The following is a 22,644-nucleotide window of genomic DNA, read 5'->3' as shown; positions in this document are numbered from 1 at the left end:
CACCAGTACAGGTACGTTTGCTGCGTTTCCTTGCAAATTGCCAGCACTGATGCCACGTGTCCTGATTGGAGACTCTCCCCATGCATGTTATACTGCTGTGGAAAAGGTTACCTTGCATAGTAGCAACTGTCTGGAATCCTGGTGCCCCAGGCTTTTACAACTTGACGGGCATGGAGAGTTCACTGCTCAGGCACCAGCATTGCAATCCCTGTGTTGTAAAGGGGCTACAGCTGCTGGGAGCGTGATTATTCCACACAACGAACTGGCTACTTTGCTGGATTTTGGATGCAAACATAAATCCACTCCAACAGCAGGTGCGTGGGGTCACAGCATACGGTAGATAGATTATGCACCATGTAAGGCTTCCTTCCCCATCGGTCTGCAATTATGCGGAATATAGAACAGAGGAGGTCAAACCCCAAATAGGAAAAAGGTTGAGGAAGAGGTCGTGATGTGGGCTAACACTGTTGGTTGTCCTGATAATAGTCAAGTTGTCAACGTGAAAGCTTGGCAAGGTATAGGACTACTTTTAATTGCCTCTTATGGATGGCAAGACTTACTACGAGTTAATTCTAGTCTCCGAAGCAGCTGGAGAGATCTTTACAAGAGAAGCAGTAAGGTGGATAGTAATTATCAACTAGTGTCACTGCTTACCTTCTCCCCAAAGGTACTGGAACATGTCATTTGCACAAGAACCGTAACACACTTATCACCAAAAATAAGATATTTAGTCTCTGTTAGGGTATCAGAACATGTGTTTTTTTCAAGTACACAAAACATAAGTGACAAAATACCATCACTGCGATTTTTAAAGCATTTTATTGGACAGTTCACATTATTCTCCCAGAGAATCTCATAGATTAAAGGTATCAGAGATACTGCTAGTAACTGGTTTTCATCGTATCAAACTAAAAGGATGCACTGTAGAATCAGGAAATCTATGGACTATATATGACAAAACAGCATCTTCAGGATTGAGAATAGTCCTGCACGTGAACCACAGGGATTGATAGTTAATTCGCTCTTGCTCTTATAATATACATCAATGATCTGCCATCATATACCAAAGAATTGGAAACAGTTCTTTTTGCATATGATGCAGTTATTACAATCAAACACAATGGAGAAATTTTAACACTTATAAATGTAAATAAAATTTCAGGATCCCTCTATCCTGGGGTCCAAGTGACTTGCCATTCCTTTTTAACCTCCCTCAACCTATCCTCCTCTTCTCTCTAAGAAAGGAGCTAATAGTTCCAAAAGCAATGGATATGTGTGTTCAATGACAATACTAACATTTCATCTCCTAAAGGTAAGTACTGATCAGCAATTGGCAGGTGCTAGCAGCCCCCAACAATCAGTCCTTCCTTCTCATCCCGTCCAGTAAGTCTCCCATGACCCGGGGTTTTGGACAACTTTCCGTAACTTTTCCCATTAATTAAGCCTCATCAGTTTTTTTCCGTCATCTTTCTTCTAATAGAAGAAGGTGCCATTGGCTCTGAAAGATTGCACGTTTCCATAACTTTTGTATGTGTTTTCTACTGTCACCACTTGTTGATTATATTTTTTTTTATCCATCCAATTATATTTTCAACAATTGATCACTTTTGTTGATATGTTCTCTTACCTTGCTATTATGGGTACGAGGAATATTGGACGGTAACTTTCAGTTCTTTTTTAATCCTCTTTCTTATAAATTGGGATAATGATCTCAGGAAACTTTCCAGTCTTAAGTGTATTATTTACCAGGAGAGGATTTTTTTTATCTATCTTAAAAATCATGGTAAGATGAGTGCTGAATAATTGTCTTCATGGTGGCAATGATACGCAGGATAACAATAATAATATTATTGAGTGTCTTCAGTAAAATGGATCATAACTTTAAGACATATTGCACAAATAACATATTCAATGTAAATAAAATTTCAATTTTGCTTTTTAAAAAATGCAGAATTAGAATATTTAATACTTTGTGAATGACTTACTTGAGCCTTCCAAATAAGGTTGATGTGCAAGAGTTCGAAACTGCAGCTGTGTCAAAGAAAAAGTATCTGAAGCATCTCCCTGCACAGCAAGACGGCGTGCTTCATTTCGTTCTACAGAGCACACACATCCTAGGCGTACAAGTGCCCGAAACTCAAGTGGAACTTGTGTTTCATAAATGCCCTCAATGTCAGGGGTTGACAAGTCAGCAAGCAGTTCCCTGTGTTTCATAAGTGGATTATTTCATTACAAAGAGCTAATCAAAATATGACTATTAAATGATTTAAAAATTGGTAATGTAGCAAAATGATTCAATTATTAGACACGGTAAGCTGCAACACAATTTCTGCATAACAGTAGGCGTCGAAGTTCCTCTTTTTTTTTTCCTTCTTCTTTTTTTAGCAGATACCAAATAAAATGGATACTTATTTAACTCTTATTATCTATATCTGAGGAATACAAGGAGCATATACAACCGTAACTCATATTATAAAGCACAGCTGAATATCCGGTTTTCAGAGATTTGGAGAAACTCTTGTCATCATGAGGAAGGCAGGGTTGGTGGAAGGAAATGGAAGATTAGGATTTAACATCTCATCAAGAATAAGGCCATTAGAGGCAAAATTCAAAACTTGGATGAATTAAGAGTGGCGAAGGAAACCAATCTTCTCCTTTTCAAAGAAACCATTATCAGTTTGGGTAAACCTAGGTAATCTTCAATCTAGATAACTGGTCAGGGATTTCGATCTGTTCCTCCCGCGTGTGGGTCCAACACAATGGGAAGTAAATGATGTATGTATTTAATGGAAAAAAAATTACCTGGAGAAATGTCAGATGTAAGGAAGAGGTTAGAGGTACATCGTAAATGTTTATGTTGGCATTCCACAGATAAAACAGCGATATTCACAATATCATTAAATCTTTTGCTGCATCTTCAATTAGTTTTCTAATTGAAATACATTTTCATGTAGCACGGGATAAAGCCAATCGTATTCTAACATTTCCATGTGGGGGAAAAGAGAGGATGGGGTTGGGGTGGGTACAATGACAACAGTACCATGAACCTGGGGCTAGAGTTACCATATTTTGTGAAATAAAAAGAAGAAATGGCTAGTTATTTGTTAACAACAATATTTTCAAAGCTAAAATACACATACATTAGAACACACAAAGTTATACAGGGCTGCCACAAGTTTCCCCAAGTGAAATTCCCTGATATTTCTCTGATTTCCAGACAAGTTTCAGCACTTTTCCCTGACAAATTTTGAGATCTCAAGGGTAAGTTAAGATGTCAGCTGATAATCTGTCTTTGCATCTATTGCACAAGAAACAATAGTTCAAACAGGGAGACAAAAAAAAAAAAAAAAAAAAAAAAAAAAAAAAAAAAACCTGGCAAGCAGAAGGTGTTTCCTGATGTGAGCAAACATCTTAAGTACTAACATCAACATCTTTTGTAATGAACTGTTTTTAGATGGAGAAAGCAATCCAAATTGTATATGTGTTTCATTAAGACCACTTAATGTATTTTATTTCAACAAAACTAAACAAAAATATGTGTTTCCTTGGAGTCACAAGACAGATTTAAAATACCTTTACTGATTTAAGAAATAACCTCAGAAAAAAGTAGTCCTCTTGAAAGACGTGTATAAGGTGGGAAAGAATTGTGTAAACTAACACGGTAGGTGACTACCAATAAAATGTCGGTTCTACTATGCTCGTTATTGCTGGTTATTACCCACTGTGTTATATCTATTAAACTACTTTTGAAGTGCCAAAATGTACTAGAACAAATAAAATGTCTATAAAATGCCACAATGTAATTGCGTTGAGACTGTTGCAATCCCTGAAATCCATCGCCCATGGCTTCTGGCTTGCTGAGGAGTACCACAGTCCCAGGTTCATGGATAAATCATGAAAATTCACTGCATTCCGCCACACAAAAACAGGCCTGGCCTGCGGGCAGATCAGTGAGACTAGATCCGACAGGCAGAGCCTGCACATTAGTGGGAAAAGAAAGGCTTCAGATTAGCAGTCTCAGTCCATTACAGATACCTGCAAAAACGGCCCGCAGTTTTGGCCCGTTGCGGAAATCCACTCATGTTGCCAGCTATTCGTGAGCCACAGACAGCATGTTGATGAAATGAGACAATGGTGATCAATCCATGCAATCGATAACTTGTTCAAATACTCTGGGAATCAATAATAATGAGGATGGTAGCAATGCACTGTAAAGATGTTTGCTGAGCTGCATGACAGGCATGTAGAAAAGACACTCACACTCTCACAACTAAATTTTCAGCCACAGAAAACAAGAGCACACACACATACACACAATCACTCAGACGCAACTCGTGTGCATATGACCACCGTCTCCGGCTGCTGCATCTACAGTCTCTGAGAATAAGAACTAAAGAAACCACTCCTCACAGTGTAGTGGGACGCGAAATTGAAGTGTCACCCATCCACCAGTGTCAGCCCAGTTTGCAGGTGAATATAAATTTAATTTAGTGGTTTGTTTATGTATTTTTTGTAATCTTTGTAATTGTTGTGAATTGTCTAAAGTTTTGTATTTAATTTTTTTATGTTTCATGTACGGAGAGGGCGGTGCAACGAACAGAGACAGCATCTTCACTGCCGGGACCATAGAGAAAATTGCTGGCCACTATACGTCGCGGGTTGACAGCCAAAGAGCAACGGAAGATCCTGAAACCGAGTTGTTGCGTCGTGCTTCTAAAAACTGGAAAAATAAGAATTTGTAACGTTTCTACAACAATGATGTCATAGAAAGTTTAATCATGTTGTAAATGTTCAGTCCTATCTTGTCAAGGCTCAGGTTCACGTCTATATGTAGGAAGATAATAAACTAGTGGATACTGCTAAAGTTCAAATACGTGTTCCGAGAATTTATTTATGAAGAATTATGTGAATGAATTGATTATTAATTTTGACAACGTTCATCGCGAGTTTGAATCTGGAAAGTTTATTCAATGTGGTTCTAATATTTGTTGAATCAGATAACTTGCATTAATATAATTTCTGAGAAGAAACAAAACGACATCTAAATTGAAAAGGTTTGCACAAACAAATTGGACTGAGTGACGAAATTCTGTGCATACGACTCAAATGATGATGTTTTACAGTTTCGTTCAAGAACCATTCAGAGACAATTTAAAAAGGATTTAAATAATTTTGAAGTGTGTTGTAACTGACGTAGGTGACAAAGTCTGCACATGGTCATATGTCAAAAGAAAATCATTTATACAAAACTTGTGTCGTTACACTAAAACAGCTCCCTGCCTCTCATTGGCAGCTCCTGCGCTAGTGGCAAGAAGTGGTGGCAGCACTGGGTGCAAACTGAGGGGAGTGACAGGAAGGGGACAAGCAGTAGTAATGATGGAGTAGGGAAACGGCGAACGTACTCAGCTGCACATCTCAGTAAACAAATCATTTCATCTACTGAGACAGAAATGAGATTCTTCCAGTTTTTTTCTTTTTTCAAATATCCCTGACTTCCCTGAAGTGTTTGAAATTTCCTGAAATTCCCCGATTTACAAAACCTGTGGCAACCCTGTTATATAGCCCTTCTATATAATTAATAGAGTGCTCAAAATATTAATAATGCTCTAAAGAACACAAAAGTAAAAATTTATCATTTTCAGAGGCTAATCAATCAGATTCACATGGATTCTAATTGTATTTCTCTGAACATCCAGCACTTTTTAATAACTGAATATCACTCTTTACAAATTTAAACATTTCTGAACAGAGCATGCTTTCGTAGTTCAGTGTCACCTGGAGTTCAGCCTTGAATAAATTTGTTTTTTGTGTAACACCACTTATTCTCCACGAATAAAATGATTGACTCCACAAAGGCATCGGAACCAGGGATACTGAACAAAAATCCTATCGCTTTGGAAACATTCGACACACTTTGCTCAGGTACTGAAGAAAATAATTTAAGCCAGTCTGTAATATAAACATCATCTTTGTCCACACTGCTGCTAAGATAAAATCACTGACTGCTGAACTCCCAACACAGGCCATCTGAGCAAATATCTTTACTGATGTGAAACAGTTCTGCAGCCTTTTCAAAATCTTTAACTGTATCCCTTCCTACAGAGAAAATGCTGCAAGGGATGCATAGGGGCTGTCATCTGTCATATCATACCTTTTCGCCTTTTGCAAATACTGAAGCATACCGCTATAAAAACAATCAAGGTCGTCAGTTACGTTTTCTATAACAGAATTGACAATCTATTTAGGAGTTGTTCTGCTTTGATACCAAAAAAGTTGTCTTTCCTTCTCGGCTGAATTTTAAAATTCAGTAGTCGAATTTGTTTACTTGTCTCTAGTACACTTAAGTCAGACTTTCTAGTGTTTTAGCTACCATTTACAGCTAACTCATAACTGAAGAAACTATAACAAAGGCGATTTTCAAGAGTTTAAGTTTTAAGATTATATTCATTCCATAAAATATAACTTGTAATAGACTCAAATACAAAAATGGAGAATTATTCATGTCTGTTAAAAAATTAATGGAGGAAAAGACACTGGGAGAGAAAACAGTTCAATTCATTAAAAAGTCAGAATCTGGCAACTCTACCTAGAACTGTAACAAAAATCTCATAGCATTCTCACATGGAAAAAGCAACAAGAATTTAAGAATGGCACAACACATTGAGAAGATGACTAAAACCTGCTATCATGATAATCTTGTGCTTAAATTTTACAGAAAGTACACCATAATGTATTGAAATGCTAATGAGGAAAACTTATAAAATGCTAAGATGCAGTACTGTCTGGTCAGAACATATTAGGAGATCAAATGAAGTACCAACTCTTATTTAAAGCAACCAAAACCTATATCAACAACATTGTGTTTGTGTGATACACTAATACTTCTTTACATCTCTGTGGTGTGAATTCAATCACAGTACTGAAGTAGTCCTAACTGACATTTTGCCACACTTTACAAAGAACAAATTTGACCACTGAAATACAGTAATCATTGGAGGTACTGACCTAGTTGCAATATTGTAAGAAAATGAAACACCTACCACCATCCTTATGGTCTTATTTATTGTGTAGCTATCAGTTTCGGCACTTAAATGTGCCGTCTTCGGGCCACAGTTGACATCATGAAAGGAAATGGGGGTAAATATCTGCTTCTCTAGCCAAACGATCAGCCAGTTCATTCACCGGGATGCCCACATGACTTGGGAGGAAGACGACTGAACAGCGGCATGCTCAAGGGCAGAGAGCAGGTCATGGACAGCAGAGACCAAAGGGTGACGACAGTAGCATCGGTTGATAGCCTGCAGGCTGCTCACAGGGTCTGAACAAATTAAAACACTGTGGAGGAAGGCCTGAGAAACAAAAAGGAGGGGCCTGTGAATGGCTAGAAGCTCTGCTGTGGACCCACCACATGATCCCGGCAATAAATGGTGTTCAAAACCAGTAGGAAACGTGAAAGCGTATCCCACCTAATCGATTGTCTTACATCCATCAGTGTAAAAGATGGTGTCATCCTGGAACTCTGCAAGGATGGCACATACGAGACACCGGTGAACCATAGGAGCGACAGACCTTAGGACCCTTGGAATAGATCTGTCCTAATCCGTGGTCTAGGCACCATCTATAAGGGAGGAAAGACACAGGGTGCCGTCCAGTGAATGGAGATGAAGATCCCGACAGAGGGAAGTGAGAAGTATGCCAACCAGCAATCCCACCCATGGGCGGGTGTTAGGAGGGAGACACCTCTCATTGGCGAAGAGCACAGGGTACACAGGATGGTCAGGGAATTGGCGAATGGCGATTGCATAAGAAACAAGGAGTTTGCTCCATCGAATGAGCTTCTGTGAGGAGACTATCAACAGAACTAGGGCGAAAGGCACCAATAGCCAGACGCACCCCACAATGATGGACAGGGTCAAGGAGTTTCAAAGTGGAAGCAGCTGATGAGCCATAAACCCGACTACCATAATCTAGTCTGGACAAGGCCAGAGCATGGTAAAGATGGAGAAGAGTGGAATGGTCTGCACCGCAACATGTGTGTGCCCCAGTGGAGAGCATTAAGCTTCCGCATACATGTAGCCTTTAGGTGGCGAACGCGGGGCAGCCGTGTCAGCTTGTTTCCAAACATAAGACCCAAGAAATGGGACTGTGCTACAAAATCGAGGAGCTAGTTGCCTAAATAAAGTTCTGGATTGGGGTCAACGACAAAATTGCATAACCCAAGTCTTGGAGGGAGAAAACTGGAAGCCACGGGCAGAAGCCCACACAGAGGCCCATCAGATGGCACCTCGGAGCTGGCACTCAGCAGACGCTACCGAATGGGAGCTGCACCAGATGTAAAAATCGACACACAACACTGGGGGAATCAGAGGCCCAACAAAGGTCACAAGCCCATTGATGGCATTGAGGAAGAGTGTGACTTAGTACAGAACCATGTGGGATACCATGCTCCTGAATTTGAGGGGTGCTGAGTGAAGTGCCAACTTGAACCCGGAAAAGCTGGTGAGATAAAAACTTGCGGAAAAAAACCAAAAGGGGAACACAGATGCCCCAGTCATGAAGGGTATCTAAAATGTGATGGCACCAAGCCTTGTCATACGCCTTAATTAGGTCAAAAAAGACCGCAACAAGGTGCCGGTGGTGAGTAAAAGCCTGTCGGATGGCTGATTCCAATCGGAGTAAATGGTCAGCTGGAGATCACACTGCCCGGAAGCCACACTGATACAGGGACAAAAGGCCACGAGATTCGAGTACCCAACATAATCTGAAGCTGACCATCCTTTCGAGCAGTTTGCAAACTACATTCATCAGGCTAACTGGGCAGTAGGTGTCGAGAGATGTTATGGTTTTTCCTGGGCTTAAGAATGGGGATAACTAGACTGTCTCGCCATTGGGACGGAAAAGTACCCATGAGCCAAATGTGGTTGAAGACCCTGATGAGCTGTTGCCTCTGGGGAATGTCCAAGTGCTGGATCATCTGGTTGTGGATGGAATCTGGGCCTGGGGCTGTGTCTTGTGAAGAGCTAAAAGCCTGCAACAAATTCCCATTCAGTGAAGTGTGCATTATAGGGCTCAACGTGGAGTGGGATGAAACAGTGGGGGGGGGGGTCTGTTCAACTCGCATTTCTGCCAGAGAAAGGCAGAGAGGTAGGAAGAGGACGACATTGCCATCGCAAAATGTGTCGCACGGTATTCTGCGAGGACCAATGGATCAGAGCACAGAGTACCTTGGAGGTTCAGACCCTGGATGGTTAACTGTCACTGGCGGCTCAGAAGACTACGAAGCTTGGACCAAACCTGCGATGAAGAGGCATACGTCCCCAGGGAGGAAACATAGCGCTCCCAGCATTCCTTTTTACTCCACCTATTAACGCAATGAGCCTTTGCGTGGAGACGCTCAAAAGCGAGGAGGTTGGTCTGTAAAGAGTGTCGCTCAAATCACTGCAGCAGTCCTGGACAGCGACTGCAATATCCTTGTTCCACCACGGCACCGACTGATAAGGAGGGGGATCTGTGGATAGGGGGACATCAGGCCCAGCAACATGAAGAATAGTGGCACAAATGCCTTGCATGACTACATCAATAGAATTTGAAAGGGAGGAGTCAAAGTGCACAGCAGACGTATATAAAGGCAATTGGCCTGGCGGAATGCCCAATGTGGGGACCTGTCTGCCTGGCAGCAGCAGGGAAGTAATAGAATCACCAGAAAGTGGTCACTGTCACAAAGGCCATCATGGGATGACCAATGTAGGAAAGCCACAAGGGCAGGGGAGGAGATTGTGAGATCGATAGCACAGAAGGTGCCATGGGTGGCACTGAAACGGGTAGGGGAACCATCATTGAGGAGACACAAATCAAGGTCTGTGATAAGTTGGTCAATTAGGATACCCTACCCATTGAAGTGACACTCCCCCACAGTGGATGGTGGGCATTGAAGTCCCCAAGGAGGAGAAATGGGGGTGGGAGTTGCTGGATTAAGGTAGACAGTACAACGTAAGGAACTGGTCTACCTGGAGGGAGGTAGACATTGCAAATGGCTATTGCCAGAGTCATTTGCACTTAAACCACTATCACTTCCAAGTTGGTACGTATGGGGTTCCAGGCACTAATGACATCAGAGCGAACCAAAGTGCAGAACCCATCAGATGCTACCTCGGGGCCAGCATGCTTCCGACAGAATGCCCAATAACCACGAAAAGTTGGGAGAGTGGTCATGACGGAAATGTGTTTCTTGAAGAACGAGACAGAATGCTTACTAGGAGGAGACAAGACATTGCATTTCTGGTTGGAGACGATAGTATTCGTTGTAATTCCACTGGATGATCGTGTGGCAAGAGTCCAAGGTAGATACAAAGAAGCTGAGGAGCAGGTCAGGTCACTCAGTCAGTAGCTGTCATTGACAAGGATGGGGTGATATCTACAAATAAGATGTCAGACTCAGGTTGCAAGGAGGAAGGTAACACCTCCCGGGGCACTGGGGGCACCTTGTCTTGGGATTTATGTTTCTTCTTCTTCTCTTCCTGAGGTGGAAGAGGGCAGGGTACAGGGGAAGTACAGGCTTCTGCAAGATCTGGGATCCAAAGAGTGTGGGCAACCTTGGGGTGCACAGATGGTGAGCCTCATGGCCGAGTGGCGGTAAGAGTCTTCTGGCCTGAGAGACGCCTGGGAAAGGGGTCCCGGGAGGGAGCCTGATCACCAGCAGATCAGCACAATTGACACACACAGGTGGCGGAACACAGGGGCTTCCCTCGTGGCATTAGTGGCCACAGTCGCCGCACAAAGGGTCCACTGTACAGCGGGAAGACATATGTCCAAAACACATGCACCGAAAGCACCACATAAGTCAAGGGACGTATGGCTTCACATCACATTTCTTGCACATAACCTTGACCTTCTCTGGGAGGGTATCCCTCTTGAAAGCCAGAATGAAGATGCCAGTATCGGTGCGATGTCTTTGCGACCCTTCTGCACACATCGAACAAAATGAACGTCACGCCGCTCCAGATTAGCCTGGACATCCTCATCAATTTGCAGGATGAGGACCCTATGAAAAATTACTCCCTGGACCATATTCAGAGATGTTTGGGAGTGATAGACACCGGGACATTACCAAGAGGATCACAGGCCTGAAGAGCTGCAGATTGGGTGGTAGAAGAAGCTTTGATCAACAGTGAGCCCAATCGCATCTCACTAAGAGACTCCACTTCACCAAACTTGACCTCGATATTTTCCATGAAAAACAATGGTTTTCTGGCAGTGAATGTATCCCGATCTGTCCTAGTACAGACGAGGTAATGGGGAAAGGGTTCCCTCCCGAGACGGTGAGCCAGGCCTGCAACATTTGGTGATGAATTTTACATCCATTAACCCAAAGCTATCAGTAATTATAATTAAAGGAAGATTCTTTAATTTAGTATAACTAATGGACATGCGCCTACAGAAGAATCTACTGGAAACCTAAAAGATGATTTCTATGATGCCCTTGAAAAAGCTTACGGTAAGTGTCAAAGGAATGACATCAAGATCGTGCTGGGTGATTTTAATGAACAACTTGGAAGAGGAGACATGTTTCAGCCCATAATTGGAGTCCATAATAAACACGGATCCATTAACAATAATGGAATACGATTGATTCTCTTCACAGCCTTCTGGAATATGATAGTGGGATCTACCAGGTTTCCCCATAAGGAGATACACAAGGGCACATGGAAGTCACCTGATGGTGGAACCATTAATCAAACTGATCATGTACTGATAGGCCAGAGGCATAAATCTAACTTGTTGAATGTTTGAACCTTTCGTGGCCCTAATGTGGATTCAGACCATTTTCTTGTAATGGCCAACATAAGAGCAAGGATATCAAACGCTCAGAAAGAAAGACATACTAGGAAAGAATGGTACAATATTGCAGCACTGCAATTAACAGAAACTTGTGAATTGTACTGTCAGAAAGTTTCTCAGGCCCTAGAATAATAACAAGGAACAATGTGAGACAGTAATGATATAGAACAAAAATAGCCGACTATAAAAAGAGCTATAGACATTTCAACTAAGGAAACACGAGGAATGTAGAGAAAATCAATACGGCCCACATGGTTTGATGAAGAGTGTAAGAGAGTGACTGAAGAAAAGAACACTGCATACCAAAAGACATCACAGGCGAACTGCACAAGAAGCTTGTTGGAGAATTACCAAGAGAAAAGGAGGACTGAAAAGATGACACAGCACCGAAAGTAAAGGAAATGGACTAAGGCTGAAATACAATGCATGGAATTGCCCGAAAAGAAGAATGAAACAAGGAATTTCTTCGAAAAAGTAAACAATGCTAGAAGACAATTTGCTCCAATAACCAGCTTGATTAGAGATGAAGAAGGAAACATAATAAGAGAGAGAAAACAGACTGGAAAGATGGCAAAGATACTTTAATGACCCACTCAGTCAAGAGACAGAGCATGCAGAGGATATCTCTAATGACTGTGAGCAAAGATTGGATGATGAACAGCCACTGGATGGCCTAGGGTTAAAGGACATTAAAAAACCTTTAAGGAAACTGAAGAATAATAAGGCCCCTGGCACTGACAGCATTCCTACAGAGCTGTTAAAATGTGGAGGAGCAACATTAGAGCAGTCTCTGTTTGAACTTATCACTCTCATATGGGAACAGGAAAGGATACCAGCTGAATGGAATGAAGGAACATTGTGTCCCAAACATAAAAAGGGCAATCAAAAGGAGTGTAGAAGCCACCATGGGATCACCCTCCTGAAACTGGGGTACAACGTGTCATCTAATATTATTTTTGATCGGCTACTCCCACAGGTGGATAAAGAAACTGGAATATACCAAAGCGGATTTCGATGAGGAAGGTCAACAATAGACCAGATTTTCAACCTACACCAAATTTTAGAAAAAAACTGTTGAATATAGAATTGGAATACATCACCTCTTTATTGACTTTAAGGCTGCATATGACAGCATCAATAGAAACCAGTTGTTTCCTGCCTTACAGGAGGTGGGGATACACGGAAAGCTCCTGAGAATGGTTAAAATGATGATGTCTGACGTAAGATGCTGCATTCAAGTTCGAGGAAATTATTGAGACTCCCTGTAAATAAAACATGGGCTACATCAAGGAGATGCATTAGCATGCTTGTTATTTAATGTAGCGCTCAAGAAGATGGTTAGGGAAGCAGACCTACAGACCAGGGGCACCATTTTCTACAAGTCAGTGCAGATTTTAGCATATGCAGATGACATAGACATCATAGCACAAACAGTATCAGCACTTAAAGAAGCTTTTACATCCTTAAGTCAAGCAAGTAGGAAGGTGGGTCTTCTGACTAATGAAGGCCAGCCACATGGCCTGTGGGAAAGCATATCAACCCAACATCCTGTCAACTTTCAATGTGAATGGATATACACTTGAAAGAGTTGATAGCTTCAAGTATCTTGGTCCCACAGTCACTTGCTTTAATGATATCTCAACTGAAATTAAGGTTAGGCTGATATCAGCAAATAAGGCATATTTTACCTTGAGTAATTTATTCCGGTCAAGACTCCTCAGCCGCCCAACAAAATTCACTATTTATAAAAGCCTTGTTAGACCAGTTCTAACTTATGCTTAGGAAACATGGCCCTTGAAGGAAACCGATATAAGGCTATCGACGGATTTGAGAGGAAAGTTTTGAGGAGAATAATTGACCCTGTGTATGACAGAGAACAAAGGAGGAAAAGGTACAATGCAGAATTGTACACTATATATACTGATGCTCCTGTAACAAAAATCATATGATCAGGAATGATAAGATGGGCAGGTCACATGGCAAGAATGGAGAAGTCTGAGGTGATAAAGAAGATTCTCTGTGGTAATCCAGAGGGACAGAGAGGGTGAGGTTGACCTCGAGCAAGATGGATGGCTGGAGTGGAAGAAGACCTATGGAAGCTCGAATGCAGAAACTGGAGGGTAGCATGTGACCGTCATGGATGGTGGTAGCTTATTGGGAAGGCCAAGGTTCATCCTGGACTATAGTGCCACAGAAGAAGAAGAAGAAGAAGAAGAAGAAGAAGAAGGATACCACCATTGGACAACATGCCTTGGTGTTTCGACTTGATGGCTCGTCAGGTTCTGTAAAGTGGTTTGATGATGTTGGGCATTGAAGGCGGTTCCCCGTTACAGGAACTTGACAAGCAGTGGGCCCTTGTGGTCAAAAAAGGACATCATGACCTTACTAGAACTGGTGTGCACAGCCTTTGATTTCTTTGCAGGTGGTGAAGACTGATGTTTCCACTGCTTGCTCTGACGCTTGCTTTCCAGTGCAAAATTGTGACACCACGTTTCGTCACCTGTGACAATATGCAACAGAAAGCCGTATTCCTCCTCATGATAATATTGCACATGAGTTAAAGATAGCGCCATTTGAGTATTGTGCTGTTCAGTGGTCAGTTGGTGGGGAATCCACTGTGCACAGATTTTTTGAAAGTTCAAATGTTGATGCATTATGGTGTGGGCATTGCCCGCACTAATACCCAATAACTGATGGATCTCATCCATGGCGATTCTGTGGTTGTCCAAGAATAAAGCATTCACTTCCGCAACCATTTCCGGTGTGATGACACGATGAGCCTTCCAGTGACTCGCGTCCCTCAAGGAATCATTTGTGCCATTCCACAACACTTCAATGAATCAGACTGTACTCATCGTACACAGCCTTCATCCATTGATACATTTCACGGCCTCCAACTCCCTTCACCGCCAAAAATCGAATCACTCCTCGTTGTTCCTGCTTACTTATTTGCATGTTCAGTAGTGGACGATAACTTGTGTGACCACTTTCACTTTGGCGTGAAACCATATTGGCGCTATGCAACATCAAATTGTGTGCACGTGTCAATCTCTCTACCAATAGATGGCGTCATGATATCTGTAGGTACGTGGTGAAACCTTATGTATAAGGCAAAGGTAGACGTAATGACCAGGTTTCAATTGAATGAATCACACACATGCTGCTGGTGTTTACGAAATCAAGTGCAAATGTAGATTAGTATATGTAGGTGAGCTGCGGCGACCCATCAGCACATGGTTATCTGAACATGGAAGATGTATCTGACCAAGACATCACACAAGGATGGGCGCAGCCAACAGATTGATTTAGGAGAAGCTCCGTACTAATGAAACAGCCTCTTAGAAATAGCCGAGCGATCCGCTGACATGAACAGAGAAGACGGGTACCGACTTCCAACGTTTTGGCTGCCAGCAATAATAGTGTTACGGGGCGACAGCTCATGTGAAGCAATACACACAAGTGAGCGAGAGACTGCAGCGGTTACAAGTACCGGGTGATCAAAAAGTTAGTATAAATCTGAAAACCGAACAAATCACGGAATAATGTAGATAGAGAGGTACAAATTGACACACATGCTTGGAATGACGGGGTTTCATTAGAACAAAAAAAATACAAAAGTTCAAAAAATGTCTAACAGATGGCACTTCATCTGATCAGAATAGCAATAATTAGCATAACAAAGTAAGACAAAGCAAAGATGATGTTCTTTACAGGAAATGCTCAATATGTCCACCATCATTCCTCAACAATAGCTGTAGTTCAGGAATAATGTTGCGAACAGCACTGTAAAGCATGTCCGGAGTTATGGTGAGGAATTGGCGTCAGATGTTGTCTTTCAGCATCCCTAGAGATGTCGGTTAATCACGATACACTTGCGACTTCAGGTAACCCCAAAGCCAATAATCGCACGGACTGAGGTCTGGGGACCTGGGAGGCCAAGCATGACGAAAGTGGCGGTTGAGCACACGATTATCACCAAATGACGAGTGCAAGAAATCTTTCACGCGTCTAGCAATATGGGGTGAAGCACCATCCTGCATAAACATCGTACGTTCCAGTAGGTGTTTATCAGCCAGGCTGGGGATGATACGATTCTGTAACACATCGACGTACCTCTCACCCGTCACGGTAGCAGTTACAAAACCAGAATCACGCATTTCCTCGTACAAAAAAGGCCTGATAACGGTAGATGTGGTAAATCCAACCCATACCAAGACTTTCTCGTCGTGTAATGGAGTTTCCACGACAGTTCTAGGATTTCCAGTAGCCCAAATTCTGCAGTTATGGGCCTTGACAGACCCTCGGAGCATGAAATGAGCTTCGTCGGTACACAAAACGTTACTCAACCAATCATCATCTTCCACCATCTTTTGAAATGCCCACACCACAAATTCCCTCCGATTCACTATTGTAAATCGCCAGGTAACAGTTCATGATGCCGACGGATTTTGTACGGATAGCATCGGAGGGTACGCCTAAGTGCCAACCAAACAGTAGTGTATGGAATGCCGGTGCGAGGTGCGACTGCACGAGCACTGACTTCCCCATGCATAGACGAACCTGCTACAGTCTCCATTTCTTCCTGAACTGTCTCAGCAGCATTACACCTTGTGCTCGGTCGCCCACTATGGGGTCTATCGTCTAAACAACCCGTGGCTTCGAGCTTCGAAATCATTCTCGCCACAGCTGCATTTGTCAACGGAGCTTTACCCGTTCGAATCCCCTTCCTATGGCTATAGGATCGTAATGCTGAACTAGCACATTCCCCATTCTGATAACACAGCTTCACTAAAAGTGCCTTTTCAGGTAACGTCAACAGGCTACGACTGCTGGTGCATCTGATTCTCTCTCTCATTACAGCTCCTTTTACACATGATTGTCATGCGCAGTCACTGACGTTTTGCTGTCCAGCGCCATCTGTCAGACATATTGTGAACTTCATTTTTCTTCTTCTTCTTCTAATAAAACCCTATGTCATTCCAAGCATGTGTGTCAATTTTTACCTCTCTATCTACATTATTCCATGGTTTATTAAGTTTTCAAATTTATATTGACTTTTTGATCACCCGGTACATAGAGTACTGGCACACCTCAGCCGGTGCTAGAAAGCAGGAAAACAATGACTTGTCACATGTGCCATTTGGTTTCCCACTTGCTGATTTCCACAATCACAGCAGTAATGCAAACACCAATCAAAACATTGGATTTCCACCAATGAAAAGCACCAATAAAAAGAAATAATAAAAGCACCAATAAAGAACTTCCAACATCCCTCCCCTTGTCCTTAACAGCCTATCAGACTCAAATAACAGCCATGTCTGCAGGTATTTAAGAAACAAAGTTTTCTCATTCACCAGTAAACAAAAACAGCCTGAAGGAGGTCACTTGGAACAGTGACTGAAATGTCGATACTTTTACATATTGACTATGCTGTCAAAAAAAAAAACCACACTTACTGTGACAATGGCGGTGGAAGCCTTACGTTTATAAGTTACAAATAGTCTGGCTGTACATGTTCAATAGATAATCTTCTCAAGATGACCTCTTAGTACATCCGTTTACTTAGAAGTGAATATACATTCATGAAACGACACTTTGGGGCAGTCCAATGGTAACTGTTACACTTAAGCATTGTCCCAATTATCAGTCATGCATTCACTTCCTAAAAGTAGTTTCATTCAATCAAATAATTTACAACTCCTCTGTAAGTTTTCATGCATTGGTATAAGGTACAGTATATCATGAATAATTTCAAAAGCAACACTCTAAAATCAGTGCAAAATATCTGTACTGTTTTCATGAGCTATGTTTCTAAAAGCTGCACAGATGTTCTCTTCCTAAGGTTCCTCAAGGCCAGCAGGCAGTAAGAGAAACAATAATAAATAAATAAATAACAAGCCTTACTGATTATGTTGCTGGAAAAGTTCATCAGGGACTGTGTACTCATAGAGATTGAAAACTGGTCTTGATCGAGGCAAAATACGATTGCATTTGCGCCACAGCACTGAGTCTGGTTCTTCCCGAGGTGTTCGCTGATTTACATAGAAAATGCGTGGCACTATGAGGCGTATTTGATGCAGCTCACTACCCACCAGGGCCCATGCCTTGAATGCTCCAGGCTGGTTCATTTCAGAAATCTAGAAATTAAATAAAAACTGACATTAAGCTAATAATTAACATTTACATTAAATTTCTTATAAGAGTTGACCAAACAGATAAAATAGAGAATAAAATGAGTTGTTTTTGTGTATGCAGCATCAGACAACCAAGTGCCTGTCACACATAAATAGCATTCAGTTAAAGTGTACATCAACATATTATTTATTTATTTTAATTGCAGGTCTAAAATTATGACAAAACATTACAAAGATGGGTAGTATCAACATTGTGGAAGAAAATTCCAATGTAGTTATACAATCAATGAATCAGTCACTTGGTTGCATGTTCCGCACAATCTCTTGCTGTGAAGTGGAAGGAGCCAGTCTTCCAATTATAGTGCACAGTGGCAACATGCTTACCATTTACAAGATTTTTTGCAGCCACTTTTTCCTCCGCAATTGATACTTAAGCATGTTCTCTCTCTCTCCCTCACACACACACACTATATTATTACCCAATCAATTATGAAATTATTCTATGGAGTATGGAGTAGAAGCAACTGTCACGTAGAAATTATACCAGTTTGGTTTTAAGTTAATTTTAGAATTTGTTAAATTTTTTACATCACACAAATGCTTGAAACTGATAAACTGGTATTTTTCACATATACTTCATATAACAGGGAGCTGGAACTAAAACAAAGAGGACTGTTTCTCATAACTTAGCAAAAAGCCTTGCAGAAGTTTCATGTCTGTCTTGTTACACAAACAAAGACAAAGATTCTATTTTGAATTAACTGGTGAAATGTACTTGCAAAAGATACCTTCTCAGTGAAACCTGCTGCTACTATAAGAAAGGAATTGAACAACCCAAAACCCAGGATGAAATAAGGACAATATTATGAAAACAATAGAATGCTATTCATCACATAGCAGAGATAGTTGCAGACATGCACATCGCAAAGATTGCTAAACACATTAGCTTTCAGCCAGAAGGTATTTTTTCCAAAATAGACAAAACACACACACAGCTGACACACACATGACCACTGTCTCTGGCTGCCGCAACCAATCCCTGGCCCTGGTAGTCAGTGACAGAAGTCATGGGTGTGTGGGCCGCATTTGCACGAATGTGTGTGTGTACACTGTCTATTTTGGAAGAAGACCTTCTGGTCGAAAGCTAAAATGTTTAGCAGTCTTTTTGTTGTGCCTGTCTGTGACTCAACATCTCTGCTATATAGTCAATAGCAATCTGTCTTTTCCCTTTAGAGAGGTGCACATGGGGTCTGAAGATGGCATGTCGAATTGTTGAAACTGGTAGCAAAAATAAAGTAAAATAACTTCTCAATATGCATGGCTGGCACTAGTCAGAATTTGTTGTTAGTATACTTTACAGAAGTAGCCTGCAGTGGTTGCTTCTGCCTGCCAATAAAGTAGGGTGAATCACCCCGCATCCCTGGACGCTGCACTTCATGTTGGGACCTGCTGTGTGTATGTATGAAATACTCCTGATGTTCAGTGTCCAATGTATGTTACCACCACTACCTGGTGCTCCCCAGAAATATTAATTTGCAGCCAGTCAAAATCTCATGTTTTCAACTGAAATCCACCCAATGCTCAGTGCAACTTCATGTGTCTATGGAAAGCAGTAAGAAATATGGGGCTATTAACTGACACTGAGTAGTAGTCCTCTTTAGTCACATAAAAATTATGTATGTGCAACTTCTGGTCATAAATGGCAAGACATGAAATCAAATGGATTTCTTAACATCACTAACAAATTTGAAGTTGTATTGCTGTTGTTATGGTGATATAGCATAGCACTGCAGACAATAAAACTGAAATTAACGAACTGAAATTAATAGGAATTGCTAGGAACTTAGATTGGATAGAACAACATTTAATATTTTTGAAATCTAAAAGAGGGACTCATGAAAATCACATGAACTTAGAAATCAGTACATGATATAATGGTTTGTTTTGAGTTTGAACTTCCTCATTTGAAAGTCCTCCTACACTAACCAAAGAACATACCTTCTTTTTTTCCTAAATTTTATAATTAAGAAAACAATATAACTCAAAAATGCTGTTCCATAATATTTCAAATTTTAGGAAACCAATCTTTATAAAATCCTGGATACACTCTTGTAGCGCTAATTTCTCTGTGGAAAAAAATATACTTTTACTACAAAAAGTTGTTAATGTATAACTTAATTTCTAGAAATTTCTTGGTGGGCTTTAACGACCAATAGGGGTAGTACTGCACACCTAAAAATCCACTCAAAACCCTCATACAAGAGTCTTTCTATAGGTATCTTGGACAATGGCAAAGGTCCCGAGTTCGATTCGCGGTCTGGCACACAGTTTTAATCTGCCAGGAAGTTTCATATCAGTACACACTCCGCTGCAGAGTGAAAATCTCATTCTGGAAACATCCCCCAGGCTGTGGCTACGCCATGTCTCCGCAATATCCTTTCTTTCAGGAGTGCTAGTTCCACAAGGTTTGCAGGAGAGCTTCTGTAAAGTTTGGAAGGTAGGAGATGGGATACTGGCAGAAGTAAAGCTTTGAGGACGGGGCATGAGTCGTGCTCGGGTAGCTCAGTTGGTAGAGCACTTGCCCATGAATGGCAAAGGCCCCGAGTTCGAGTCTCGGTCAGGCACACAGTTTTAATCTACCAGGAAGTTTAATATCAGCGCACGCTCCGCTGCAGTGTAAATCTCATTCTGGTAGCAGGTCATCTACTGGACATGAAATGAAAAAGACAATTAAGGTAAGCAATGTTTCAGCTCTTTCTCTAATGTAAGGAGGGAAACTAAGTTGCCCTCCTCCGGAAATCATAATATTATTCTGTATGCCAGCTTTGATTAAATTAACTATTGAGGCTTTTCTTTGCTGGACTATTAAGCTGCAGCATCATGCTATTGTGTCTTTGGTTGTTACAAGAGGTAGTGTCCAGAGGCACTGCCAAAGTGGACTCCATTCACCACATGGAGAAGGGGCAGTTATATTCTTCCTCGTTGCTGGAAAAGAAATCCCAACTGTCTGACTTGGACATCCCTGGAGCATTTTAGAGCACTGCGGCAGCAGGACTTGTGAACTCCTTGGACACTGTTCTAATGATGTTGTATGTAGGAGATAATCCCAATGGATTTCCAACTTTAAAGTACCTAATGGCATGCTCAGCATTTTTGTACCTGAAGTGTACATGGTGTTGGATCCAAGCACACTTTGGCAGTAGCATTGATGAAATGCACTGCCTTAGTCAGGCTAATGTTGTAGGTGTGGTTTGGAGACACCCTTTCATCGTTACATTATCAAGGAATTGTCAGTTTAGTGGTGAAGGGAGTAAGGCAGTAGCAGGAGATCAAAGCTTGAATGCAGAAGGCAGGTTCAAATAGGTGTAAGTTGCAGAGATGAAGATGCTTCCACAGGATAAACTAGTGTGGAGAGATGCATCAAAGCAATCTCCGCACTGAAGACCACAGCGACAACACAATAAAGTGACCAACTGGTTTTTTCCCCCTCCAGAAATCCTCCTGATGCCTTACCATATTTGCGTTTAGCTGATGCAGCAAATGATTTGGTCTGCTAATATTCACTACAACCTATTGTTGAACTCCTTAATAGCCAATCAGGTCTTTGGCCTTGCAACCCAAAAGGCTGTAACGTTATCTACTGTTGGTCAGATTTCTAAGCTTTGCACAGCTGTACTCCTGTTCCTTATTGCTAAGCAACACTCCACACTCCTCCAGGAAACAAAAAATCTATGTAGCTGACCTGAAGACTGTGAAATGCATTCATAAGTGACATAGTGGACAACATCCTGGCCACATAAACCTGTTTTGTTTTCATTTGATGTGTGAATTGTAAATGAAGACAAAGCAGCAAATCACTAAGCGTAAACAAGGGTCAACTACCCGTCTCGCCACAACCCAGGCTGCTCTGAGCATGCGCAAATCTTGCAGCTTAGGTGCGCCAGAAAATTTTTTCTGGGTAGCATGACTGCTTCTTGCTACTGCTGCAGCCACACATAAGTTGCCAGAAGCAGAAGGTACTGCTCATATGCAACTCAACAGTGCATGCACATGAGCCCACTAGCAACTGCTCAAAACGAACTTAATGTGAACCGTTATGACATCTCGCTCATTGGAAGTAGTTTGCTACTGTCTTTGTCCTAAAGCCTTTGACACATTTTGCTTTAGGTACGCGCTTGTGTGTGCACTGTGTTTTGTTGTTGTAAATGGCGCATTTCCTTTGCAGCTTAATTTTTATTTTGTTGTTTATGTTTTATTGCTGCAGTATTATTCTGCAGTAGTGGGATAAAGTAAAATTCTTTGTTAGACTATCAGTTCTTACCAGGCAAAATTACAAAAAGTTCCCACCTGTGCAATTCAGAAAAGCTGGTGTTGGTGGGAAGGAACCTTATGGCATAGGCTGTGAAGCAGTCATTGAGATGAGGGATATCATGTTTGGCAGCATGTTCAGCAACAGGGTGGTCCATTTGCTTTTTGGCCACAGTTTGTCTGTGGCCATTCATGCGGACAGACGGCTTGTTGGTTGTCATGCCTACATAGAATGCAGACATTCTTGGCTTGTACTCTCCGAAATTTCTTCTACAGTATAGTACATGTTATTGCTAGAGTCATCTGCACGATCATCTTCCAAAAAATCAATGCCTCATCAGTCAACATAAGCCTAAGTGTGGAG

The 22,644-nt window shown here is 41.6% G+C and overlaps 1 protein-coding gene across 1 annotated transcript in view; it reads right to left on the bottom strand.

Annotated features, from left to right (window-relative positions):
* LOC124612707 (DNA polymerase epsilon catalytic subunit 1) overlaps positions 1–22,644 on the bottom strand; it is a 313,866-nt gene that overhangs the window by 156,663 nt on the left and 134,559 nt on the right. Inside the window, exons 21-22 of the mRNA XM_047141058.1 lie at positions 17,743–17,975; positions 1,986–2,203 (exon numbers count right to left, since the gene is read on the bottom strand). Coding sequence (XP_046997014.1) covers positions 1,986–2,203; positions 17,743–17,975 — 451 coding nt within the window. The remainder of the gene's footprint in view (positions 1–1,985; positions 2,204–17,742; positions 17,976–22,644) is intronic.

This window comes from Schistocerca americana, chromosome 4, assembly GCF_021461395.2.
Source record: "Schistocerca americana isolate TAMUIC-IGC-003095 chromosome 4, iqSchAmer2.1, whole genome shotgun sequence".
Lineage (NCBI taxonomy): Eukaryota > Metazoa > Arthropoda > Insecta > Orthoptera > Acrididae > Schistocerca > Schistocerca americana.
Note: the sequence above shows the minus strand (reverse complement) of the source record. Positions and strands in the feature narration are given on the sequence as shown.